Source organism: Panthera uncia, chromosome D2, assembly GCF_023721935.1.
Source record: "Panthera uncia isolate 11264 chromosome D2, Puncia_PCG_1.0, whole genome shotgun sequence".
NCBI classification, from domain to species: Eukaryota; Metazoa; Chordata; class Mammalia; order Carnivora; family Felidae; genus Panthera; species Panthera uncia.
In genome coordinates, this window is record NC_064818.1 from 80054599 (window position 1) to 80082428 (window position 27830).

The 27830-nt window shown below is 47.9% G+C and overlaps 1 protein-coding gene across 1 annotated transcript in view; it reads left to right on the forward strand.

The window, feature by feature from the left end:
* The window catches only part of DOCK1 (dedicator of cytokinesis 1), a gene marked incomplete at its 5' end in the record, with an annotated part of 461308 nt that overhangs the window by 266784 nt on the left and 166694 nt on the right, over nt 1–27830 (forward strand). Inside the window, 2 exons of the mRNA XM_049646029.1 lie at nt 10–111; nt 7272–7366. Coding sequence (XP_049501986.1) covers nt 10–111; nt 7272–7366 — 197 coding nt within the window. The remainder of the gene's footprint in view (nt 1–9; nt 112–7271; nt 7367–27830) is intronic.

A 27830-nucleotide genomic window follows, 5' to 3' on the forward strand; every position in this document is an offset into this window, starting at 1 on the left:
CCTTTACAGGGAAACTTCGTGGCTTGTATGACAGCTATTTTACGACAGATGGAAAATTATCATTACGCCCATTTGATCAAGACTTTTGGAAAAATGAGGACTGATGTTGTTGTGAGTGTTACTTTGACCCTTTTCATATAACCACGTGGGGGGGGGCAGCATTTTAGGCAAAACACTGGTGTGGAGATTTCCATTTTAAATGTGATTTTGCACGGGGATTTGGCTCCAGTTGACTTGAGAAGCCACCTGGCAAGGTCCTACTGAAGTCACATCTCTAAGAAGATGAGGGTCCCCACCCGCAGGCTTGTTTCTTACGCTGAACTGGGGAGGGACTCATCATCTCAGCCCAGAACGAGGTTTCTTCTCTGATGGGTTCCCTCTCCCGTGTTCAGGGATCACTAAAGATGTGGAGATGTCCCAAGGAAAGTCTGCCGGTAACTCCCGTTCACCTGTTGACTGGCTTCTCGGTAGCAGAAGCCAGAAAGTCTTTTCAGCTTTAAATTATACTCTGGTATTAATTAGCTCCAGTCATGGGAGCTCATCAGCATTTCTCCTAATAATTCTCTAGTCATCCTCAATACAACTACGACACAGCTCAATTAGGAGAAGCATAATAGAGGGGAAGTTACCACTTAGGAACCACCTCCCTAATGGCCTGAGATCCCACGGCCATATGGCAGATGTCTTCCGCAAAGCTGCAGCCGCCCTTGTTGGCGGAGTTCTCGATTAGCTGTTGACCTCAGCTCTGGAATCTAGTAACGTAGAGTTCATTTCTGAGACCCCTGGATTCCTATAGGGTACGGCAGATGCTATTACTGTCTCCACGACTACGTTGCTTACGCTGCACCCCGTTAAACCTCCCTTACTGAGGGAAGGGCAGAAGAATGCACTTGATGATTTTTTTCAAAGGATTATTTCTAAGAAGAACATGTTCTTATTAATTGTTGCCACTGTGAGTGTGTGTGTGTGTGTGTGTGTGTGTGTGTCCGTGTCCATCCACATGGATGCACTTCTGTGTATGTGTGTGTGCGTGTGTGTATTTAAATTTCTAAGGAGACAACAATGAATCTGCATCTTAAAATCATAGCGGATTGCCTTAACCAAAAAGCAAAGGACCAAGAGTGTATGTGTGAATGTGTATGTACGTGTCTCTGGGTGTTCAGTTCTTTTCAAAATCATCGGCATGGAGTTTAAAGTAGGGGTGTGCTCATGGGGGGATCTGTGTTACATTTATATCCTGCCAGTCTTGAGTAGTTACGGCACAGTGAATTCACATTGGATATATGTGATGTTCCATGCCCCCGGTGAATCTTCACTGGATCCCTCGGCCCCGTTTGGGTCACCGAAAGGATAGTTGTAGGTGAAACTACGTGCACATTTTCCTAACTAGCCTTCCAGACTGAAGAATACGGTTTTTCGAGTGAGAAGTACACCCATCCTGAGTAATTAGGATCTAATTAATAATTTGCCCTTTATCAGAAGAGTCCTGTGATCAAAATGCCCACATGCAAATCGCTAAACATATTTCATCTCAACTATTAAGAGGTGCTGTTGGTAGAGAACCTTTAGTGCATTGTGAAAAGTGATGTTACAAAATGGTTTTTAGAAATGACTATAATTTGCTGAATTCCGAGCGTGTGCCCTCTCTGCTTGCACAGAGCAGACGATCGGATACTTACTCCATGTTGTGGTCCTGATTTCCCCAGGGATTTATTTTTTTTCCCCCTTAGGCACAGCAGTTCAGAAAATCAATTATTTGCAGACGATTTGATTTCCGTTATAAAATGGCATTTGTGGTTTGGATATCAGGAATTCAAACTGCAAGGATCGTAGACCTATTTTATTGTTGCTAATCTGTTGGAACCTTTGTAAAATGTGTTCCTGTCCGTTAAGTATACCTAGAAAGTATTTGACTGTTTTTCTACTCTGACAACCACTCACAAAAGTAAGAGATCATTTTGTGTTAAATAACTGAAAGTTAGTTAGTGCTGCAGGAGGAAAATAGTCTAGACCATTTTCTCAAGACTATTTCCTTGTAACAAGTGCTGCTTCAGGTTTTCAAGTGTAGCCCTCTTTTGGTTGGATGAGTGATTCCCATACGAAATCGCAGTTCCTATCAAGACCAAAGTCACGTGCCTCAGAGCTGTTAATTTTATAGTCTCTCAAATGGTCCCTTAGACCCCGAGACTGAGAGAATGGAGCACAGCGTGAGGCAGATAGACTGATCCAGAAAAGAAAAGGAACCGACACGTTCAGTTCCAAACTCTCTCGCGACACGGCGATCTCTGTAGCATGGCGAGCCTCGCAGGACCGCAGTGGGGATGCCGGGCTGCAGAATGGGCTGCTGGCTGTTCCGTGTCCAGTGTCAGAATCAGGAACACCACGAGAGAACTTGCAGTGTCCACGGTAAGATCAGAAGTGATGCACAGTGCCCCGGACCTTGCAGGGAGAGAGCGGTCTTGGTGCTTATCCCAAATTTCCCAGTAGGTGGCCTTTACGAAGCGTCTGTTGAGGGACCGAATGGGCAGTGTCCCATATCCAAGGACAGTAGGGGCAGAAGTGACGCTTCCTGGTTAAATGTCGAGTGAACGCGGCACCCGAGTACTGTAGCCCTCTTGCCTCTACCTTGGACTCGTGGCTGGCCGTGTGTCCCCGAGCAGCCCAGCCTGTCCCCATGGCCTCTCCACTTCTGGGTTCTTTTTTTTTTGTTTTTAATGTTCATTTATTTTTGAGAGAGAGAGAGAGAGTGGGGGAGGGGCGGAGAGAGAGGGAGACACAGAATCCAAAGCAGGCTCCAGGCTCCGAGCTGTCAGCTCAGAGCCCGACTCGGGGCTCAAACCCATGAACTGTGAAATGATGACCTGAGTCGAAGTCGGACGCTTAACCGACTGAGCCGCCCAGGTGGCCCTCCACTTCTAGGTTCTAACCTAAAGAAGCCAAGTTAGCAGACCTGTGAGTGAGCAGGGCCCTCTATCTGGAATGCCCTACCCCCTTCCTGCAGCTTCAGTCCCACCCCTTTGGAGGACCCTGACCCGACACCTGCCCTGGTCTCGCCAGGCGGACGCACGCCTGTGCTCCTTCCTCCTTTCCTTGTCTGTCCCACTCGGCCATCAGCCTGTACCGAGGTGGTGCTGATGTCTCACGCCTGGTAGCAGTGAGTGAGGATGCTTGTGGGGGTTGGGAAAGCAAGGACGGTAGCAGGTGACTATCCACGCCCGGGAAACATCCCGATGTTGGGTGAGCCTTGAGCGCCGTGTGAAGCAGCCACCACGGGGTAACCTGCAGCCTGTGTGGGTGGCGTCCTGAGTGGGAGGAGGAGTCTTGCGCCGAACACGTTTCTCTACTTCTGGTGACCATTTCCTTGTAGACGAAGCTGTAGTGTAGGTCCTCCTCCCCGGACGGTGAATCTGGGGGGTGCAGAGCCCTTTCAGAGTGAATCCAGTCAGTAGCTATTTATTGGACACCAGCTTTGTGTTAGCACAGTGGAGGAAGTCGTGGGCAAAGCAGACGTTCCTGTCCTCCTGGGCCTACATTCTGGTGGAGAACATCGCAGCTCATCGGGGAGTCCTTCCAACCAATTCCAGCTATCCATGCTGCAAGGGCATGGTCCTTGTAAAATAGCCGGACTGGACTGGGTTGGGTGGTCAGGAAGCCTCCCTCACAAAGGAGAGGACTGTGGAGTATTGAAGAAGGGAGAGCCATGCAGTTTGTGGGGGTGGGGGGGGGAGCATGTACAGGAGCCTGTGGTGGGGGGAGGCCGTCGGTGGGGGGGCAGCAGTACCAGGGATGAGATGAGCCTGGACAGAGGCTGGGATGTCAAACCGCATGGACCCCACAGGCCAAGCGGAGACACTCTGTGCTCTTTGCTTGTTTGTTGTCGACTTTCTACACCGTTTGTTTGCTATTTTCCCCTGAATTGTTTTAAAATTATTTTTTCAGACACTTATTTATTTACTTATTTATGTTTTAATTTTTGAGTAAACTTTTTGGGGTAATTGTAAAGTCACCCGCGGCAGTAAAGAGAGAGGTCTGTGGGCGCTGCGCCCGCTTTCCCCGGGGGGGGGGGGGGCGACATCTTGCGGGACTCTAGCGCGGAGTCAAGACCCAGTGCCGGCGTTGACGGGGTCCTTGGCTCTCATGCGTCTTCCCCCACTTTCGCTTGTACTCTTTCCCCTATTTATCGTGAGAAGCTTCAAACATACGGAGAAGCTGAAAGAACAGCGCAGCGAAAACTACTGCCCTGTCCCCCAGAGGCATCGGTGGTGAGCACCACACCATGTCTGCCTCCACCGCGTCTCTCTGTTTCACCAGCTGGGCAGCCACATCCCGTAAGTGTGTGAGAAGCATGTGTCTCCCCTGGTGGTTCAGCAGGCCTCTCTCGGGAATGGAGATCTTCTCCAGTGGCCTCATTGCCTTTCCTGAACATAGCAACCATGCCCTCATTGGTGCCATTGGTATTCCCATTCTCTCAGTTCTGTCCAGTCTTTCTTGTCTTTCGTTAGGGGCTTCCGCAAATCAGGATCCAGCCCACATTCACTCATTGCATGTGGTTGTACCTCCTTCGTCTCTCTTTCTGCTAGAACAAGTGCCTCGCCTTGGTTTTTTTTTTTTTCTTTCTCCGTGCTGCTTTGGGATGCCTTTCAGTGTGTGTCTCCATCCCTCCATATGTCCTGCAGACTGGAAGGTTGGCCTAAAATTCAAGTTCATCCTTTTGGCAAGGGTGCTTCAGAGCTGGTGTTAAGTGCTCTTTGATGCTGTGCCCACTGGGAGGCTGGGATTGCCAAGCTGACCATTACTGACGAGAAGTTTGATTGCTTGGTTGACAGCGGTAACAGCCCGATCTCCCCGTTGTGAAGCTATGTACCCCGTTACAATTAGCACGTAGTCCTTGGGTGATACTTTGGCACGCACAAAATGTCGGCAGATATCCAATCCCTTGACAGTTCCTCATCTGATGAGTTTAGTATCTGTTGAGGGTCCTTCTCTGAAACAGTTATTTCTTTGGCAAAGCAGAATTTCTTACTTCTGGGAGTCACAACATTTTGGCTTTAATCTCAGAACATTGGGAACCCCCTGGGGATGTGGCTGAATGGGAGGTTGGGAAGTGTTGGTGCCTTGACCAGATTTACAACTTGAAAAGGCCATTCTGGGTCAAGCGTGGGGATCGAGAGGCACAATAGGGGACATAGGTAGACGGGCTAGGATTCTCCTTGGCAGTCCAGGTGAGAGAGGATGACCGTTTATTCAGGTGGATGGGGGTAGGGATAGATAGAAGCAGGTGGATTTATGACAAGAAGATTCCGCCTACGCATTGGTGCCTTTTGTTAGAGCTCCCCACGTATCGTATGGGGCATCCGGTACCCCCATAACAATCAAACTGGAAAATGCCGCGGGAAGGAATTGGCGCTGAAAGCTGAAGTTTTCACAAAAAACCTTGTATCAGTCCTCTGTCTCCCCTTGTTGACTCGGAGCTTCCAGCGTAATAGTCTGCTAAGCCTCATCGGCCATGGTGGGGACCATCGCCATGCCTAGTAAATTATGCAGACCGACAAGGACGCCTTTGCAGAACCTCATCCTCCACAATACGCAGAGTTTTGTCTGATCAGCAAAGTACCAACATTGAACAGCTGAGCCATACTAATGAAGTATGGGGCTGTGTTTCCTAGAAAAAAAAATCAGGGAGTTGGGAAAATATGCTCCTCTTCCAGAATAATAAAACCCAGACCCTGTATCTCAATTATCAGGCTTTGAGGAGTGATCAGCAAGAAAGCCAGCAATTTCATGCAAATAGAGATGTGGCTAAATTATGGCACCCAGCCGGCCAAATGTGCAACCTGGTCATTAAAATGTGAAAGTCTTGGCAGAGCGGGGAAACTTAAGTGGTGAGCTCTGCATGGCGGGCATCGACCGGGGGAGAGGTGCTGTGCGTTGTGTCTGGGTTGCCCGGAGCACCCCTGGTGGTCCGAGCTCGTGTGAGCAGGGTCTGGAGGACGTCGGGATGCCTCTTCTCTCTTGACTTTGGCTACGTCCCGAACCTCTCTTCGACTGGGGGCCCCTGTTGTAAAAAGGGGGAAGGGATCACAGTTGCTCCCTGAGGTCTCAGTCATGGTGGGGGGCCCACCGCAGGCACGACTTACCAGAGCCCGACATTGCCGTTAAGGTTGCCGTGAAAGTATTTAACTTTGCGCATCAGCTTATTGATTCTGTCAAATCGACCTCGTACCTATTGGCGAGAACCGCCTGTTTCGAACTTTGCTAAGAATCGCGTTCCTGGCCGTTTAACTTCCTCCCGTTCGTCGCCTGAGTCCTCATGGCCGTTGCACCTCCTTATGGTTCCGTAGATTAAATAAATGACACACAGCCACTCACTGGGCAATCTCTGACCACGGCCTCATTTTGCTAAGAGAAGGCTCTGTTGCTTTTCCCCTGCCCACCTCGGACCTTGAGGGAGCATGCAGACTGCTGGGGCCGTGTGCTTTTGAGGATAAATGCTAGTTTTGTTCCAGTCAGCTCAGAACAAGTGCCAAGCTGTCAGGCTCATGAAGTTCTCCTACTTCTGACAGGCACAGGCCGGAGCCCCCAGGAAAAGGGGTGTCCCTTCCTGATGCCAGGAGCAGTCTTAGCGTGGAAGCAGGGTAGCAGGGCAGGGCATGCCCCGCGAAGAGCAAAGAATCGTGCCCAAGACAGCACAAGAATCGCTGAATAGCATGTGGGGTCGTAGCTGCCAGATGAAAGTGACCACGCGACCGCGTAGATGCTCAGAGGGTCATGGTGAGCTGAACAGGTGCAGGTGGTCGGGAGTTCCCGCCCGAGCCTTTTCCTTGTTAAGTTACACTAAAAAAAAGGAATGGACGTTAATACCCCGTATTCCACCTGATGGGCCCTGTTCGTAATGAAAAATGGATTTAGAGTAAACAGAACAAATAGCTACAACCCGCGTGTGATGCTTGCAAAATATCTGTTTCCCTACGAGCAGAAAGAATGCATATGGGTAACCTGAAAATCTACTCCTTATGACCATTAGATGTGCCCAGGTGCTGTTTCTGAATACATCCCTGAAAACGTGATCGCAGACAGGAGGTGCTCAGGCAAACAGAAAAGTAGAAGTAAGGCACAGCTCCTGTGAAATACATCTTCATTACTTTTTAGATTGTTTTCGTTCAGCCAAAAAAAAAAAAAAATGAAGTCATTTATACTGTAATTATTCAAGGGGGGATTGGTTTTCTCCTTTCTCTTGGTGGGCTGTTTCAGTGTTCTGTTTTTTATTTCAGGATTTCCTGATGGAAACATTCATCATGTTTAAGAACCTCATTGGGAAGAACGTCTACCCTTTCGACTGGGTGATAATGAACATGATGCAGAATAAGTAAGTACCGGGAGGAAAGCTCTCACCTTTTACAAGGTGCCTAATTCACATCTGGTGGGAACAGTGGTGTTGCCTGGATCCCATGGGGGCTCTCCCACAAAGAGCACATCCTCCCCATTCTGCGGTGCAGACAATTATTTGGAGAAACGGACCTGGAGATTGGGTGATTTCCTTATGCCGATGCGGGGCTTTGTCCCCCTGGGGAAAGAGGGAGGTGAGCCCTAGCCCCTCCTTAGCCTTCGTCAGAGGCGACCTTTGTCTACCTCTTGCCATCCATTTGCCGTCGTATTTTAATCACATGTGTTTATTAGCCCAAGTGTTTCTCACCCGGTCGAGGTTTTTGAAAGGTCTTTGCATTTTCTCATTTCAGCTTTAAAGAGTGAGCATTTTCTTCATACTTATTAAATATTAATCCTGTGCCCGGTTTATCATTTCGCTGTGAAGGCTGTTGGTTAATGTTCCAGCTCTTGTGTTCTCTACTTCCTGTAAGCACCAGCAATGATCATTGGGTTCTCAATCACATGTGATTTCTGGAAGAAATTCCCCCGACCTCCTTCCCCCCCCCCCCCCTTATTTCTTATTGCATTTTTTATGGAGATAGTTATAGATTCATAGGCAGTGCGGTTGTAAAAAGAAATACAGAGAGATCTTGTGTATACTTTACAAAGCCAGGTTCCCTCGATGGTAACGTTTTCCAAGACTATCGCACGATTCTGCTCCCAGGGAGTCGGCATGGATGTGATTCACCAGTGTTACACCGATATTTCCATTGTACTTGTGTGTTTCCTCGGCGCCTGTTCTTGAATCCACCAGCACAAGGGTCCCTCTTGTTGCCCATCGATAACACATCCTTCTCGCCCCTCCACCTCCCCCCTCCCTAAACCCGGGCAGCCACTCATATTTTCTCCACTTCTAAAATTTTGGCATTTCCAATGTGATACATAAATGGAATTCTACCGAATGTAACATTTCTAGGATGGACTTTTTTCACTCCGCTTAATTCCCTGGAGATTCACATAGGCTGTTGGGCATACCGATAGTTTCTTCCTTTTCTTTGTCTGGTGGCCTTGCAGGGTATGGATGGACCACAGATGGTTTAACCATTCATCTGATGAAGGATGTCTGGGTGCTTGCCAGTTTGGGGCTACTATGGATAAAGCTGCTATGCACATTCATGTACAGATTTGTGTGTGAACATAAGTTCGTTTCTCGGGCGTAAATGCCCTGGGGTAGGTACGCTGGGTTGTATGGTAACTACATGTTTAATTTTATAGAAGCTGCCAGGCGATAGCTGTACCATTTTACGTTCTCACAAGCAATGTAAGAACGATCCAGTATTTCTGCATCCTTGCCAGCATTTGCTGTCCTCGCTATTTTTCGTTTTAGCCCTTGTGATAGATGTGTGTCTCATCGTGGTTTTGATTTGCCTTTTCCCTGATGCAACAAACAATGGCTTGCCATGTCATTGAAAAAACCGTAGACCCGGGTCTCTTGCTGAACAGAACCACAGGCAGGCCCCTGCGCAGAGTGCGGGAGGTGGTGGGTGCGGACTCTGCTCTCCACCTTGTGACCCCACACATAAACTTGACCTGCGTCTCTCCTACAGAGTGGCCGTGGCCTGGCACCCAGCCTAGGCATTCTACACCCGGGGCAAGGGAGGGGCACTGCCCCCTCAAAGGTCAGATGTGATTCATGCCCCAAAATTGTTTGACTCGGTGCCTCTGATCCCAGGGGTCCCACGGGGTAAACTGTCAAGGAAGGTGTGGCCACACTGTATTGATTTATGCTACTCTATGATGAGTGAGAGTCTGTTTTCAGTTTTAGCATGAAAATTGCTTTGTTCCCTCTTCCCACCACTCCGCCATCTGCCTCCTGCTGCCAGCCCTGAAGTCTGGGAGCATAACCCCAGAGCCACATGCGGGTGAAAGCCACGTGGTCTTTGGTTCCAAGTGAGGGCCACTTGTTTAGGGTTTCCTTCTCTGGATATTCTGTCCAGCTTCTCCCGACATGTTCTATTATTTCTACAGTGAGAAGGTGGCTTGATCTGTGGCCTCTGGAATCACATGCTCCCTGTACATCAGTCTAGCCTTGTCCCTGTGTCCTTTCTCACTAGGGCACCTCCACAGGGCCCAGCCTCATGACAGAGATGCAGGTGTGTGGTGGCATCTCAGACCCAAGCCTTTGCATCTCGCCATAGGAGGAGAGTCTTGTTTGGGGGGCAAGGAATATCTGTGAGGGAGAAGCCATAGGGTGCTGTGTCCTCATAGCAAGGGATGTGATGGACACTTTGGGGCATAAAGTCTCGTGTAGGTGATAAGAGAATTAAAGTCTGGGGGCTCCTGGGTGGCTCAGTCGATTAAGCGTCCAACTCTTGATCTCGGCTCAGGTCATGATCTCACGCTTCATGAGTTCGAGCCCCGCGTCAGGCTCTTGAGCGGATGGCACGGAGCCTACTTGGGATTCTCTCTCTCTAACCCTTTCCCTCTCTCTCTTTCTCTCTTTCAAAATAAATAATAAATTTAAAAAAAAAGAATTAAAGAGTAGAGCGGGGAGCCCATCCTTTTAGCTTGTTCAGGGTGCACGTAGGCTGTAGCCCCAAAGGACATCTCGACAGGGGACACACTGAATATAAAATCCCTATGGTCTGACTCATGTTGCACATCAAATGTTGTACAGGATGGTCTAATCTAAAATCCTAGCACTGTGACACCAGGCCATCCAGCCGACAGCGTTTCCTCTGGCAGTGCTTTCCAAGGATGAGCAGCGTCTGTGTGCGTGTAAGTAAACACGTGGTGCGTGTGTATGGGCACGCACGTGTGTATATGGACACGTTCACGGAGGAGTGTTGGTACCAAGTAAAATCTCCTTGATTTGCGGAGATTCTGGCTGTGAGAGGCTCACATCCATCCAGGTCCCTCTCACACTGCCGCCTTCCCCAGGAGCACATTCCGAAGCCAACACGTACAGAGAGGCATAAGCCACAACCGAGGCGTTTCGGTCAAAGTTTGGGCAGCAATGATCGTAATCTTCATTCTGGAATCTTCCCACTGCCCCAAATGCTGCCCCCTCTGTTGAGTAAACAGTGTCATTTTTTAGAAACTGAATCAATTGGGTTTTGGAAGGAAAGGTATTACTTCTGTGCCACCAACTCGCTAAAACTTAAAACTTTTATCTCAAGACATCTGCTTTAGTGACCCTGCAGTTTTCTTTAAGGGTTTAAATGCCAGCTTCAGAATGAAGCGTTTATTTCATTTTCTTATTGAATGCAGTCCTTCTTTGTGATGTGTTCTGTGTTTGTCCCCTAAGACTCAAGATGAGTATTTGGCTGCTTTCTACGTGCCAGGTGCCTCTGTGGGGACATGCGGTACTCATGGCCATAAAACCCACAGCAGCGCTCTGAGACGGCTGGGTTTTTATGCCCATTTTACAGATGTGGAAATCGAAGCAGAAAGCTTGGGTAACTTGCCAAAAGACGCACAGCTGGGAATTGATGGGGCCAGTATTTAAATCCCGAGCACACCCTCTAAACCACCCCGCTACCTTGAGTATATTTCCTGTCTTTCAAAGAGAGTGTTGTTGTTTTTAACCCTGGTGTCCTTCGAGTGGGACTTTCCTGCAAGATTTCCTACGTATCTAAGTGAGTGTTAAGCCTGGAAGTCAAAACATTCTTACTCAGCTTTTGTCGCCATGAAAAGTGTATGCTGTTAAGGAGGTTATCATTTACTACTGGAGTCCTGTTGTAAACTTCTAGAAGAATAAAAGGTCATTAATAGTGCAGTAAGATCATTTCCTATAGAGGTTACGTAGATGCTACATAGCACTGTTTCTATGCCGTTATCTGCCTTTTTAAAAAATCTGTAACTTAATAGCTCGATACCTTCTGTGTTGCGAGACTTCCCTGCTCTTCCTCTGCTTGGCATGTATCAGAGGCTTCCTTGCCTCCACAGGATGAGCAGTGATGCCCAGAAGCTTTCAGGAGTCTGTATTAAAATATTAATGGTACAGCTGGACACGCGGTTTTACCATCCCCAGCTTAGAAATGGACAAACTCAACCCCTGCGGTCTCCTAAATATTTGTGTGCTTGTTCAGCTTTGCATCTGCAAAGGCACCATCTCAACACCTGGGGCTTCTTAAATGTAATTAAAGATGGCGCCCGTCAGTTCTGGTGCAACAACTCCAAAACCAAGAATCAAAGTTAGAAGATTCAATGAGTGTCCCAAGGACAGGAGTTGCTCCGTCGCCGTGTTGTGGATAGCAACTGACTGGTGGTGGCCTGACGTTAGAGCTCCGCTGTAGGATCAGACAGTGCCAGATGGCAAGATGACATTTAAGATAAACACAGTTCAGATAGAGTAGAAATGTGCTTGCCTGTTATCCAGAAGTGCTTTAAAATCCTCCCGGAGGGAGGCAAAGGCTAAGTCTCTGTGTAAGATCTGAGGCTGTATTGGAAGCAGAGACCTTCACCTGAGTCTCGAAGTGCTGGTATCCATCCTTGAACTCATATTAGCCAGCTTTTTCAGAGTTAAGCTTCGCAGGGTGGGCAGCGTAGTCTAATGTTGAGGACTCACGCTGCGACTCTTGAAGAGTTCTCCTTGGTTGCTAGCGGAAACGTGACCACTTGGTTGAGTTTCCATGTCTTTCTTCTAGTCTTAGGACTTGGATTTGTCATAGGAGGGTGTTTGTACACTAAAAATCCCTGACTCGAATTTTAAGGCGTAGGAGTGATCCAGTAGGCGTTGAGTCTACTCGCTGGTTTCACTGAATCTCTTTTTCACCTTGAAGAAAGCATCTGTTATTAACCACCATAATGTCACTTGAGAAAGACACTTCTACACTATACTGGGTGAGAAAAAGAGCAGTAGATTTTTAGAATTAGACTTTCTAACTCATATTGAGTGCAGAACATGGTACAAAAACCCTTTCTACGTTTGTCAACCATTCAGTCTTGGCAACAGAACTAAAAACAAATTCAACTACCCTGGTTCGGATTCTCACTAGGCCTTGGTGTTTGTGTCCCTCTCTCAAGATGAAAAAGGAATAAAACCAACATTTTTACTTCCTCAGAATACTCCTAGCTTGCAACAGTAATTATCCATCGTTTTGAAACGTTCCTGTAGATTAGCACAGTTTCTGTGTCTTGTGCTTCCTGCTCTAAGCTGGGGCCAAAAGGAGATTATATTTATGACTTGTGGTTTATATCCTACCCACTTTCAGACAGGACTTGGTCTGTTCTGCAAGTAGCGATTCGTAGGCCCTGAATATAAAATAGAACACGTAAAACCACAGAGAAAACATGAAGCTCTCTAGAAGCCGAGCAACTTGAAGCTACCGGGAAGACAAAGCCAAAATAATGGTTTGCAAAATTCTCGCTGGATGATAAAAAAGTTCCTTGCCAATTTGTCAGCGGAGACTGATGATATATGTTACAGGTCCTTAAATGACATATCAAACAAGAGAATATCACAGTTAAGGAATCGGTTGGGAAGTCAAAATTCTGCTCACAGAAAAGGGAAGAGATGGTCATTTCAATTTTGAAATGCTTAGGATATTGCCAGTTGGAATCTACTGGCTGTAATAGAGCCTGGTCATAATTGGACCTGTCTGAAAGACTAGCTTGTCAAATGAGTGGGTTTTGCTAACTTGCCAAATAGAGCATTGTCTAGTTGTCGACCGTTTAAACATTAAAGACCATCAGTCAGAAGTGATGGTCTGGTTTTACTATATCTGGAATCCATTTAATCTAATATTTGTCCTTAGCAACCCTGAAATTAAAAAAAAAAATTTTTTAATTAACATTTATTGATTTTTTGAGAGTCAGAGAGAGACAGAACATGAGTAGGGGAGGTGCAGAGAGAGGGAGACATAGAATCAGAAACAGGCCCCAGGCTCTGAGCTGTCAGCACAGAGCCCGACGCGGGGCTCAAACTCACAAACCGTGAGATCATGACCCAAGCCGAGGTCGGTCGCTTAACCGACTGAGCCACCCAGGCGCCCCGCAACCCTGAAATTGTATCTCATCTCAGAATTTGTGAGATCATTATTGCTACTTCTTCATGCGTCAAAGCCCTAGTTTCGATCATGGCCAGGTGGAGACTGTCCCAGAACAGTCCAAGCCGATGTTTGTACCATCTGTTTTTGACCACCTTTCTTTGGCCTACGGTGTTAGTGCATTTCTGTGTGGCCTCTTCTACGCCTTCTTCTCTCCTCCATGATTCAGGCGTCTTTTGACCGGGATTTGTTAGCCTCAATGCATTAATACAACGTAGTATGTTTCCACCACCCTGATTGTGCACATCACATATTCACACACCCATACTTGCGTGTGGCTCCTTCGTGGGGTAAATTTCCCATGCACATTTTTATAACGTAGCCATTTCTCTCCTTTTAAACACAGCACATTTCCCCACTCATAAGTAGTATCCATCAGATATATCAGAGTCCAAGATGGCAAGCTCATGGATGTTTCTGCCAAAATTAATCTGGCGTATAGTCAGGACAAGAAAGGGCCTTAAGCCTTAGAAAGGTATTCTACCTTTGAGATGCCAGGCTTCTTAAGGATAAATCATGATAATGCTCAGAAAGCAAATTTGCACGGTAGGCTGTTTGCAGGTACAGCGCCATTTGGTTTCATTGCTGTGGAAGAATTTTTGTCCTTGTCCACACTGTGCCCTGGGCTCAGAGCAGAGGAAATGTGCCACTTGCCTTAGGGTGAGAGAAAGCGAGGTGGGGGGGGTCCCCACTCACTGGGGATCTGCCTCAGGGGCCCTGACAACAGCGATAGCTGAAAACAGCCCAGTCTGGGAGGACTGTGTTTTCCTGCTCAATCTCCTGCTCAGGAAACACCTCTCCCGTGAAAGGACACTCAGCTGAAATCTTTGTGCAAGTTGAATATAAAGCATTTATATGGATATAAAGCATTTGGGGCTCCGGAGACTCTTGGATTATTTCTCCTCAACATCTTTTTACTCCCTTTGAAGCCTGAGGTTTTAGTTGATGTTGTTACTTTTAATTTAATTTATTTTTTAAATTCACCGGTTTCCTACCGAGGCTTTGCGTATCCAACGGCTTGAAGATTTTAAGCACACCTCAGAATCCTTTTTCCCTTTGAAACTGTATACAGTTTCAAGCCGTTGACAGAAACACTGTCACCACACAACTTGCTGAAGACCACAGGAAAAAAAATAAATAAATAAATATTGTTTTTCGGTGGAAGAAAGAGGAATTCAACGTCAGTAATGAAAACATTCTGGAATGAAAATTTCCCCGGAGCTCAGCATGCCCACGTTTCACCCAGCTCTCACACTTAATAATATCGGTCTTTGAACTTGGGTGCTTCTCCAAGGAAATTGGCCTCACCTGAGATGTCTTGCTGCTCAGACCCCAGTTTGTAGACAGTGAAGGCACAGGCCTGCCTCCTCGGTCAGGCCAACCGGGGCTATCCCTGAGCACGGTTCTGGCTGGTCTCCTGGGGAAACACGGGAGATGTTTCTCTGGGGCTCGGCTGGCCACCGTGAAGCCCTGGGATTTCAAGACGGATGTTGATTCAGATCTAGTAAGGGCACCTTGGATCTCTGAGCAGGACTTAGACCCCCACCCGTGTGGTACTTTGCCACCAGTTTTCAGTTCCGTGTATCCTTCATGGCATTTTCATAAATTATTTTAGTACTTTCCGTATAGTTATCCAACGGTATGCGTGCTTTTGCTCTGTGCTTAATAATTAAGCTTGGCCTGAAAACAAATAATTCCAGATTTTACCTCGTTCTGTATAACCAGTTTATCACACATAACGCAGATCTTTTATACAGTTGGGTTTTATTCAAATGGCCTCTTTATTTAATTCAGAGATGAGAACTCAAGCTACTCTTCAAAGGCATGGCAGTGATGAAGAGCCCTTAGCCGGGACTCTTATTGAGGGAAGCTCGTTCCAGAGGAAAGTTTTGAAAGGGCAAAGTCTGCTGAAGAATTCTCAGAGACACTGCACACCTTGCTGTGAGCTCGTGGCTGGCGTTGATGAGGCCGTCTGCTGGCACTTAATCCTGGAGGACGTACTTCACTTCACGAGAAATGATGCCAAGCACACTCTCTGTTTGATGCATGAAATTTCTTGCAATGCGCATGACAAAATGGAGGAAATACGTTTTATGAAGGTCACCCTCCAGATCCCTTTGTCCTAAATGTTCACCTCCAGTGCTACCGGGACTTCGAAAAAATCATGTGCAGTGTAAGACCCTGTGCTGTTACGCTTTTATTTCAAGTCTAGAATGGGAGGGAGGCGGCAGCCAATGTGGATCGAATGCCTGGTGAGATGCCAACATGGTCTTTGGTACCTTTTCCGTGGTTCTCAGCCACGGGGGATTTGGCCCCGCCCAGGGGACATGGCAGTGTCCAGGCACATTTTTGTTGTCACGGCTCGGGAAATGAAGGCTGCTGACATCTCGACTCCTGGGATACTGCTAAACGTCCTTCCATGTACAGGATAGCCCCCTTTAAAGAATCACTCAACTCAAAATGTTAAAAACCCCATTTTATAGATGGAAAAAACTGAATCTCTGTGATGTCAAGTAATTAATAGTAATATATGTGATGGATTTCGGTGACCCTCTTCTCTTTATTTGCACATTTCTTCGCCACCTTTTCCTGTTGCATGACCCCAGCAAAGACAGCATCCCTTAGAATGAACCCTAGGGGCCATCCTCTGAGGATGCCAGGGCTGACCTTTCATGTATTCAGGCGGTGCCTGTGAATTGGAGGCATTTTTCTCCAAGATGCCCTGGCAGGTGCTCCAGCTTTATGGCAAATCTCTGTGGGCGTGGTCCAGGCTCACATGGCCATGGGAGCAAGAAGGGCGTAGAGAGTCCAGTCCTACTGACATGAATTTAGACCCATCCCGCCCCTCCTAATGGCTGGCCTGTAGGACATGTGTAGAGAAGATTAGCAAGTGTCTCTTCTGGGGGAGTTTGTGTATGTGTCTTTTGTAAAACATTATACATAAGTATAGTATTATAAATTATAAATAAATAGGATTCCACATATAAGTGAGATTACACCAGTGTTTGTCTTTTCTCTGTCTGACATATCTCACTTAGCATAATGCCCTCAAGGTGCACCCATGTTGTCACAAATGGTGAGATTTCATCCTTTTGTGGCTGAATGATTCTCCATTATCTCTATCTGTATCCCATGTTCTTCATCCATTTATCCATCTACGGACACATAGGTTGTTTCTGTGTTTTGGTCTTTGTAAATAATGGTGCAGTGAATGTGGGAGTGCAGATATCTTTTCAAGATAGTGTTTGAGTTTCCTTTGGAAATCTCCCTCGAAGGAGACTTGGTCCGTTATGTGCTAGTTCAATTTTTTTTTTTTTTTGGAAGAATCTCCATACTGTTTTCCACAGTGACTACACCAGTTTACATTCCCAGTAGTCATACACAAGGGTTTCCTTTTCTCCACAAACTCGCCAATATTTATCTCTTATAGTGTTGATAATTTCCATTTTAACAGGTGCGAGGTGATATTTTACTGTAGTTTGATTTGCACGTCCCTGATGATGAGTGATGTTGAGCATCCTTTCATAGGCTTGTTGACCATCTGTCTGTCTTCTTTGGGAAAATTTCTTTCTGGAAAAATGCCCATTTTTTAACCGGTTTTGTTTTTGCAGTTGCGTTATGTGAGTTTTTATATGTATTTTGGATATTAACCAGTTATTTTTGAATGTTTAGTCCTTACGTCACTTGTCTTCTCTGCTTGCAGGATAAGAGCCTTATGTGTGTTGCAGATATGTTTTCCTATTCAGTTACTGCTATGTTTTTTCTTTCTCTCTCTCTCTCTCTCTCCCTTTTTTTTTTAGTTTTTTTAAAAAAATGTTTACTTATATTTGAGAGAGAGAGAGAGAGAGGAGAGAGAGGGAGGGAGGGAGGGGGAGGGGCAGAGAAAGAGGGAGACACAGAATCCGAAGCAGGCTCCAGGCTCTGAGCTGTCAGCACAGAGCCCGACGCAGGGCTACAACCCACAAACCACGAGATTATGACCTGAGCTGAAGTCGGACGCTTGACTGAACCACCCAGGCATCCCTTTCTGTCTCTCTCTTAGTAGTGGTTTTCTTGGTTGACATTAAACATTTTCATTTTAAATATTTTTTCCTTTGGAAAAAATCTTCAATGACTCTTGCAGAAAGAAACTGAGTGGACTTCCTGCTGGCGAATTGGTTGTAACCAGCATGGTGACTGTCCAGATACTAAGGGAGCCTGCTGCCTGGTATTGTAGATTCTGTCTATATAGAAGCTCCATGAAATACAGTTCCTGAAATAAAATTATCTTGAAGACTGAACATGGAATCACACCATTAATTACCAAACTCCTGCTATTTTCTAGACATGGGATCAGAAATAAAATTGACTAATAATTTTATTATTATTCCACCACTTACAATGTTTAAAAATCACATATGTAATATATTTTCAGATTTATAAAAAATGATAATAATATTTTTCATCTTTTTATTATTTTTTTTTAATTTTAGAGAGCATGTAAGCGGGGTGAGAAGCAGAGAGAGAGAGAGAGAGAGAGAGAACCTTAAGCAGGCTCCACTCTTAGCACTGAGCCCAACACTGGGCTCGATCCCACAACCCTGGGATCATGACCTGAGCTGAAATCAAGAGTCGGACACTCAACCAACTGAGCCACTCAGGTGCCCCAAGATATGATAATAATATTTAGTATAATTTCTGCATAGAATCAAAATGTCAATAGGATTGTGGCATCTTCTATACACTTTTGCTCATACAAGATGCTTTTATGTGTCCCTTGTTCTTTTTTCATGGAATTCTACACATTGGTGCTTGGGTCTTTGATGCTGCTGGGGAGAAATCCCTCCTTGTCACTATGATGTCTGATCAACGCCCAGTGACCCTGCCTGGCGCATCGCAGGTGCTCAAACAAAGAGTAGCTGCCTAACTGAAAGAATGTCAATGGGAAATGTTTTTTCTTACAAAGTCAACCGATAAAAGTACACGACACATTTTTGTAGCAGTGCTTTTCCAGTAATACAATGCAGTTACCCATTTTATATTTGTGTCCACAAAGAAATCATTCCAGAAAGAAATAATCCCACCAAGAAATAATTTCAGTTGTGTTTTCCATGAAAATGAAAAATGGTGCTTCTTATTATCTTAGGGATCTGTTAGCTAGTGAATTTCCTTAACTGAGAGTTGTTCTAAACTCACGGGCGAGGGTGATCCACGTTCGTATCTATGTGCGAGCGTCCCTAAACAGCAGGGAGATTGCTGTCTGCTGTTTCATGTTGACCTTTCCAATAAGACTTCACAGGAGGGTTTTTACTTAATACTGTACCTGTCAAATTCCCAGAGCTGCAAGGAAATTGAAGATACAAATTATATTGTAAAGTGAAATATTTTGTGTTATTCTACAGTTTGGTTGATTTCGGAAGAAAATGAACACTGACAGCTTGGTCTTTTCAGTTCACTGGATTCTAATGGTTCAAAACAAAAGCCCTCGATGGAAAGCCTCTTCCCACGTTGCTGTATCAGAGATGCCCGAGCTGTTCTCCGTGCTTAAGACCCGGTGCCCCTCAACTCCCATGTCATGGATACACAGGGCCTGAACGAGGGACAGACAGTGCTAAGTGTGAATATTTGTGAATATAAATATTAACCATCCCCAGCAGGGGAGAGGGCTTGAGCTGTCCGGCCGTTTGGGCAGCTCTTTAGCCCTTGACACTTTTCTTAGCATGCGATCTATTTTTCATAGCAGGAAAACTCTCTCCCCCAATCTGTCTGATGCGTTGCCCTCGCCTCACTAACAAGGGGCTGCTTGGGATTCAGAGGCCTGGGAGAATAGGTTAGAGGACGCCTCTCTATCTCTCCTTTTCTGTGATTCTTGACAGCCTATCTTCTCTCCTGATGCATTGTGTTCAGGGGGGGCAAAACCCTGAGGTTTCCGGCAAGAGCTAGAAAGTCCTAAATGGTCAGATTGAGTTCCTCTGCTGTGCTACAGGGGGATGGGATGTATGTTGTGAAAAGGTGGGGTGGTGTTTCATCAGGCCGTACTCCTTTGATGGAAGCTAAACCATAAATACAACACAGTTAGGGTCTCTTCAGGGCATTTTCCTCATCTTGGTCCTGACTGCAGTGGTCGCATTTGACAGGTGGCAGTCAGGGCTCTCTCCCTGGGACCGCTCCCCCCGCCCCCCAGTCCCTTCCACGTGGCAGCTGGCCTCCTGGCTGCTTTCCCCGCCCTCCGGGGGATGAAGGGGTCAGAAATCTGATTTGATTCTTCAAACGGAATGTTATTGCTTGACTAAAGTAAAAGGCCATCTCATCCCCGTCTGATGCTGCAGTTTATTGTGCCGAAGGTATTTTTAATTCGCCACTCACCTGTGGATGATCTGGGCATTGAATGGAGGAGTCTAGATGAATATTGGATCGATTTGTTTATTTTTGGTACTAAACCTAAGAATTAAGCTTGGTTTAAAGAGAACGGAGCACTCCTCTTTTATGAGGTACCCTGAGGGCAAACACGGTCTGCGTGTCATTTATGGGGGCCCGGCTCTTCTGAGCGGTATTTCTCAAACAGGTATTCTCTCTTGGACCTTAAGGTCCCTCACAGACAGTGCATCACGAAGTGAGTTTCTAATGGCGAGGAAAATGGGAGAGAAGGGAAATGTCCCACTTGTTATTTCTATTCTACCTGTCGGATGGATTTGGGGTGGTTTTCAAGTTACGGGAAACCATACGTAACAAGACAGCACCTAAAAAGTAACCTCAAAGTAATCGTGTAGTGAGAGGGGGATCTTTGTGGGTAGAAGGGGCCAGAAGGAACCCCTGGGAACCCGGCACGTTGTAAAGCAGCCCATTCTCTCCCAAGCCTTGCCAAGCCCAGACAAATGAGGGACACTGTGAGTTCCAGCATTCTTGGGGTCTGATCAGATAGGCGCAGTCTTTCTCCACAGGAGGCCCACTTTTCCCTGACTATAGTTTCTAAGGGAATTTCTTTTTTTTTCTAATTTTTAAAAAAATGTTTATTTGTGTTTGAGAGAGAGAGAGCGCATGTGCCCAAATGGGGAGGGGTGAGAGAGGGAGACACAGAATCTGAAGCAGGCTCCAGGCTCTGAGCTGTCAGCACAGAGCCTGATGCAGGGCTCGAACCCACGAACTGTGAGATCATGGCCTGAGCCGAAGTCAGACACTTAACGGACTGAGCCACCCAGACACCCTGAGGGAACTTCTTAATGTCATCCTTGGAGGCGGGGCAGGAGTGGATTTTGTTTTGTCTTACTTAATAGAAAATGTCCTCAATGGTGGACCTGAAGAAGTGGTATAGCCCTTCTTTGTATATTATTCATCATGGTCACCTGTCCAGAGTCAGGACGGAAAAGCGATCGCCTGATGAGCTTTCTAAGATTGCTAACGTTGTGTCACAGGAAGGGCTCACTTTGTAGACGGAGAAGCACGCCTGCTTTACGGCGGGTCATACTTTGTTTTCAGCACACCCTTGGGAGCCGGGTGGCTGTGGGAGAGTGGTCCCCTCCCCCCCGCCATGGGCCACCTATGGGATACTAACATTCTGGAAAGATTCATGTTAATGTATGCCAAGTGATGCTTGGCATCCACTGATGCCGGAGGGAATGACCTCCCCATGCCCATGACTATTATTACTGGACTGTTGCATTAAGGGTCGAGCTTTGGGGGCCTGGAGAGCAGGTGGCTCATGAGGCTCTGGCCTCTTTCTCTCCGCTGTCCGTGGAGCTGCCCTCGCAGGAGGGGCACCTCGCCGGGCTATCCGCATAGAGCTTTGTGGTGCCAGTGACCCCTGTTAGTGGGTGGACATCAGTCCTGTGGTGAAGTTTTGTGATTCAGTGCTTCCCGACCCCACCCTGCCTGGGTGGACTGGAATGACTTTATATTTTAAGTACTGTGCACGTCCAGGGCTGCTGGCCTGAGAGGGTATCAGCCTCCAATTTGGCCCCGAGTCTGGGTCCTGGCACTGAGCGTGACCGGGGGATGGGGCCCAGCTCTGTGCCCCATCTGAGGTTCCAGGAGATCGTTCTTTGTAGCCCCTGTGGTGCTTTTCACATTGTGGTCTTCCCAGGGTGAACGAAGCCCATGTTCTCTGACTGCTTCAACCTCTTTTTGCCTGTTGGAGGCCTTGAACCTGAGTTCTCTACCACCCCAGACAACGACTACTCCAAGGAAGCCAGACCCCTGCCAACTGAGGCCACCAAAGGAGAGCTTGCTTTCTGTGCCGTGAGCCGTGGGGTCCTCACTGGGTAGCACCTGTCTCCCTGCTCAGCCCGTGCAGCTTTGACAAGAAAATGCTCCTCGTAGCTGTTCCTATTTAATTTAAAAAAAAATTAATGTTTATTATTTTTGAGAGAGAGACACAGAGTACAAGCAGGGGAGGGGCACAGAGTGAAGGAGACACAGAATCCAAAACAGGCTCCACCTCTGAGCTGTCAGCACAGAGGCCGACACGGGGCTCGAACCCATGAACTGTGAGATGATGACCTGAGCTGAAGTCAGACACTTAACCAGCTGAGCCACCCAGGCGCCCTGCTGTTCCTGCTTAGTTTACAGAGCTTTGGGGGTGGGGGAGGGAGTCAGACCCTAAAACCTTTCCTGGACAGCGAGTGATCGGGTCGCCGGGGTGGGGGGGGCGGGGCGTGGAAGTGCTCCTTTAGTGGAGGAGCTATGATCTTCCACATCTGTGTGCCGAGGTCCCTGCACAACATGTCCTTTCAACAAGTGGCAGTGTCTGTGTCCAGGGTTGGGCCCACTGAGGCCTCCAGAGCTGTGAACGCTTCAGAGTTCTGGGCATGGAAAAGAGGAAGAAGGATCTGGTAGCTTCAGAATGGCCTCCGGTCAGCTCCATGCAAGACCAGCTCTGCAGGATTACGTGGCCGCACCCCCAGTGATCAAGTTCAAGGCAGATTTTGCAGCGGTTGCCTTGGGACTAGTCAAAAGTCTTGAGCTTAGACTTAAGGGGAATTATTTTTATTCGGTGGGATTTCTGATTTGTTCTGTGAGGGATGAGTCAGGATCACAGACTCCCAGAGCGAAGGTGTGCCTGAGGCTGGGAGGTGGGAGGTCTGGGAGTCCAGCAGAGAGCTTTTTACCCACGGTCATGTGGCATCACTGTGACGAAGGGAAGGCAAAAACAAAAACAAAAACATGAGGTGCCACGTTGTCATGTAGCTTCCTTTTCTCGTTAATTTTTTTTTTTTTAATTCTGCTGCTCATAGAAAGAGAATATTTATCAACTTGGTTATTTAAACTTGTGATTGTGTCAGGATGCCGTGGGAGGCTTTTGGTGGTTTGGTGCACTGAGCCCTGCAGGTTAGCAGAGAACATCTTTAAGTCCTATCAGGAGGTTGTTACGTACATTGGGCCGTCTCTTGTAGACAAACAGATCCTGCTCTGCCTCATTGCTGAGTTTCACTTTTCTTGGGTCTTTGTTTCTTTAAAGTAATTCCCTTTGGATTTCTAGGTTTCATCTTGAAAACCAATTTCTGCTTCAGGGTTGAGCTATCCAAGGACAGGTCTTTTTCTTACCCCCAGAGCTGCACGTAAACTTGTTATTGGATGGCTGTGGGGATAAAGGGGGATGTAAAGGTGTGCCCAGCCTTCTGGAAATTCTCGAAAGGGAACAAATAAAGCATGAAAATAGCGTGAAGCTTCCGAGTTTGCCAGTTCCCAGACTCTTTGTTTTTTATTGTTTTTAAAGTTTATTTATTTATTTTGAGAGAGACAGGGACAGTGCGAGTTGGAGAGGAAGAGAGAGAATCCCTAGCAGGCTCTGCGCTGGCAGTAGGGCTCGAACTCACGAAACTGTAAGATCATGACCTGAGCGAAAATCAATCAGAAGCTCCACCGACTGAGCACCCCCCAGGCGCCCCCAGACTTTTTAATTGGCAACCTGTGTGCAGAAATTACACTTTCCGTAAACTGCTTGGGGTGACCTTAGTGTTCATTCCACGGATAGTGGCCATCGTTGGCTGTGTCTGCACCTGCTCTCCCTCTGTCCGGCTTGGCCAGTCTTCCTCCACATCCTCCCTGTCATGTCCCTCTCATCACTCACGCTCATCCAGATGCTGAGATCTCTCTTCCAGACGTCAGCACTGAGATCTCTCTGGTCCAGACGTCCGCGCTGAGATCTCTCTGGTCCAGACGTCCGCGCTGAGAGCTCTCTGGTCCAGACGTCCGCTCTGAGAGCTCTCTGGTCCAGACGTCCGCGCTGAGATCTCTCTGGTCCAGACGTCCGCGCTGAGATCTCTCTGGTCCAGACGTCCGCTCTGAGAGCTCTCTGGTCCAGACGTCCGTGCTGAGATCTCTCTGGTCCAGACGTCCGCGCTGAGATCTCTCTGGTCCAGACGTCCGTGCTGAGATCTCTCTGGTCCAGACGTCAGTGCTTTCATCCCTTCACTGGACTCTCGTGCAGTGTTCCTCAGTGGTATTGAACACCTGAGACATTTGGTGCACATCACGTTCAAGTAAATGTTGTAACTCCTCAGCCACGCGGCGGCTGCTCGAGGGGGGAAACCAAGAGGCAGTGGGTGGCCACAAGGACACTGGAGGCATCAGCCCAAGGCTCGGTTCTAGGTTCACAGAGTAGCCACATCGTGTCAGCCGATTCCATTAAATCTGGAGTCTCTGCTTCCTTGTTCCTGAGTGGAGGTAATAGGGGTTTATTTACAATGAGCATCTCAGAAGATGCTGTAAAGCAAATAACTGGCCTGCAGCCGACACACCGTAGCTTAAGGGAAATAGTGAAGAGTTTGATGTCTGTGAGAATGAAGCCTTTTCCTCAAAGATCCTGGTCCTCACGGAAATAGAAGACGGAGAGATGTTGCAAATAAGCAAAAGACGGAGCTCTTGTCTTAACTCCATCGGAACATCTTTAGCCCAGTGTGACGTCCTCAGGCGCAGGTGCAGGTGTAATTCCGTGCTGCTACGTAACGGGAGAAAATTTCACCGTGCTGTCTCACCGTGGCGTGCTTTGTGAGATGTGCATGTATTGTTGTTCACGCGTGGCAAAGGTGTGGTCGTGGCTCTGGGGACACAGAAAGTACATGGCAGAGCGGACCCAGCCCCCAGGGGCCCCAGGTGTCTGAGCCATCAGAGTTCAGGGTATTTGGGAAAGGACAGACAAGAAACAAACTGACAAGCAAATTAATAAACCAGAGTCTAACCACGAGAAAAACTTCAGACGAACCCAGATTGAGGGACCTTCTGCAAAGTGCCTGACTGGCTTCTCAAAACTTGTCAAGATCATCAAAGGTGGGGAAAAGTCCAAGAAGCTGTCACAGCCACAGGGGCCTGAGGGGACATGAAGACTACAAATGATGTGGTTTCTAGATGAGATCCTGGAACAGGAGAAGGACATCAGGAGGAAACTGGTGAGATCCGAGTAAGTCGTGGGGTTTAGTGAATAGCAATGAGGCAGTGCTAGTTGCTTGACGGAGACAAATGTACCACGGCAACCAAAGAGCCTGAGTGTGGAGTGGCTACCAGAACTCTCTACAACTTTTCTGTACATCTGCACCTAAGATTTATGTTTATTTCAAATTAAAAAAAAAAAAAAAACACCAAAGGAGCAAATTGGGGAATATCCAGTGGTGATGAGGATCCCCCCAGAGGATTTGAAGGGCGGCTGTGACAGACTGGGGCGCCTGCCTGAGAACCGCTCCTCGGGGAAGGGCTCCCGGGGGGTGGCAGTTAGGCAGCATTCTAAATGATAGGTAGATGGGAGAATGTTCCAGACAGAGAGAGCAGGTGCCACAAAGCTCTCGGGTAGAAGGAGCAGGAAGAAGGCCGGTTTACCGTTACAGCAGGGATTTATTTTGAAATGGAAAGTTGATGGACAGTTTAAAACCGAGAAGTGGCATCACTGACCCGTGTTTTCATGACACTGGTCTGCAGCGTAGGCAGAAACCAAATTGGAGCACGAGTTAGGAGCTCGTGGCATAACGTGGGCCGGACAGGCTGTGGCTAGGGCTCAGGTGGTCTTGGGGGAGAGAAGCCAGTGGAGGATTTGTGGTGTGTTTCGGGGGAAGGGGGGTCAGGTGGACTGCTCTAGAATATGCAGGGAGGGAAGGAAAATGAAGAATCTGGGTTTTTGGCTGGAGCCACAAGGGATTGGTGGGGTTTTTGAGGAGAGTCCGGTTTAGAGGGGTGGGGCCCTCACGGGCTCTGTCCTGACCTAGCTCCCTGTTTCTTGGCCTGATTTTCATTATCACCCTCCTAAGGAGAAGGATTAGATTAGATTTACATTTAATTAAGAAACATTAAGTGCTAACAAATAAGCTTTTGCAGGGGAGGGTGTGCTTTGGAAGGCTGCGGGCCGGTATAATATCTTTGTCTTCCCCGAGAGGCCATTTCCACCCTCTCGGGGTAGACGTTGGCCCCATGGAAAATGCGTGGCCCCATGAATTACGAGGTGCCTGGGCGGCAGTGGGCAGTGGGAGGGCGGATCTAGGGAGCAAGTGGAGATTTCAGCCTGAGGTTCGGGAGAAAGGGAATGTGCGAAGGTACAGCGTGGGGCGTCCCTAGCATTCAGATGATGCCTCTGCGGCCACCTGGCGAGTGACTGTAGCTGGAGAAGAGAAGCAGACCAGGTGAAACCCTGGGTCTCCCTCCCTTTTAGGAGCTTCACAGTTGAAGCTAAGCCAGCAAAGCAGTTGCAGAGAAAAGTTGCTGCTATCAGGAGAAGAGTCCGAGACGGGAAGATGGTGTTACAGAGAAGCCGTAGGTTCTTCCACACAGGGTCACTGCCAGTGTGGACCAGGGCAGTGCTCTTGGCGTGGTGAGGGGGAGACTGGCCCGTAGGGGCCCAGAGCAAGTGGGATGTCGAAGTGGGCGCCTCCTTCAGGATTTGGGAATGCCAGGGGTCACAGTTATGGCGTCTGGAGGGGGCTGTGGTATAGACGGGTCTATATGGTCGCTGCTGATTTGGGGCATGCTGGGAGAGAGGAGCGGTGAGCGGTGGCCTGGAGGCCAGTGGGAGCCGTGAGGTCCATGTTGGAAAATGTGGAAGGGGAAGGGCTGGCCATCGATGGGACCAAGTACGGTCAATCCGTTGGGACAGGAGAGAAGGTGGAGTGGGCACAGTGGTCACCACGGGGCTAGATGTGGGGGCTGGATGAGGAGAAAGACTATGTGTGGTTTCTTTCTGTTTTCTCGCTGAAGTATGACACGAGGTCATTAGCAAGAAGGGGTTTAGGGAACAAAGATTAAACTACACCTGTGTCTGTGATGACCACGTGAATCTTTCATCTGCGCCCTGTTCCCTGGCAGATCACACTCGTGGGTACAGAGTGAGCGTGAGGTCCCTGGATCGCAGGCTGCCCTCTTACATAAGCCCGGGAGAGGCCTCATAAGCGGATACGTCTAAAAAGATACATTGCTTTAAATAACTCAGGTAAAATCATCCTTCTGTGAACATTTTTAGATGGATCTTGTCTTTTAAGCTTCAGTGAACCCTATTAGCCATCAAAACCGTCCAGTCTCTCAAAATAGCCCTCTCGCAACGTTCCTCCCACACACCTGCATCGCAGCTGCGTGGCCACTGGAGAGGCTGGGGCGGGGTGTTAGCTGTGCCAGTAGGGACCAGAGGCCACCGGCCTCCTGATGTCTGAAGTGTAGACTCTCTGAGGCCCTATGTGTCTCCTTCTGTTTAATTCAAATGAGGGCTTCCGTCTTTGGGGATGGGCAGCGCGAAGCCTGTGTCTGCAGGTGCCTTGACCCGCTCACGGCCTTCCCTCCCCTTGGGCGGTGACTTCTACACTTGATCTTAGCCAAAAGGCCGAGAAGCGATCGGGCGGTGAGTTCCGTGATGCCGAGGCATCTTCCATGACCCCTTTCCTCTGCCGCAGCCTCAGCTTGGAGATTCCCGGAAGACTGCGGCTCTCTTCCTCTTCTCGCGTCCCATACTTCATGGCTTCCTCCCCTCGCCATGTTCCTTAAGAACAACAAAGGCAGGACATTTCGGGTCCCAGGTGTGGTATGCTCCAGTCCTTCCATTTGTTAGCAGGATTTGAATGCACAGCTCTCCACAGAGCTTCTTTATCAGGGCCAGGAAATCGTGACTGCAGCGAAAATTTTGAGAACCAAACACTTCTTCTATCGCCCCAGTTATTCTTTGGTCTTCATGAGGCTACTTCCTTTCCTACTTCGCCATTGCAGAATGCACGGAGGGACTTTCGAGATCACGTGGTAAGCGTTGCTGACTTCACCTTCCTGGTTCCTCAGAGACATAAGATGAATATCCCTGGTACCTGCGAGCAGCGGTCAGTGTGTGTCGAGCTCAGAAAGCTAATAGCCTAGATGCATTTTACCAAGCACATTCCTACAGAAGGCTCTCCTCTCTTGGCCCGGCTGGAAACTTCATGCCGGCTGGGGCAGCCATGATGAAGGGATTCCTCTCTTCCCTGCCGCCATGTTGAGGGTTGG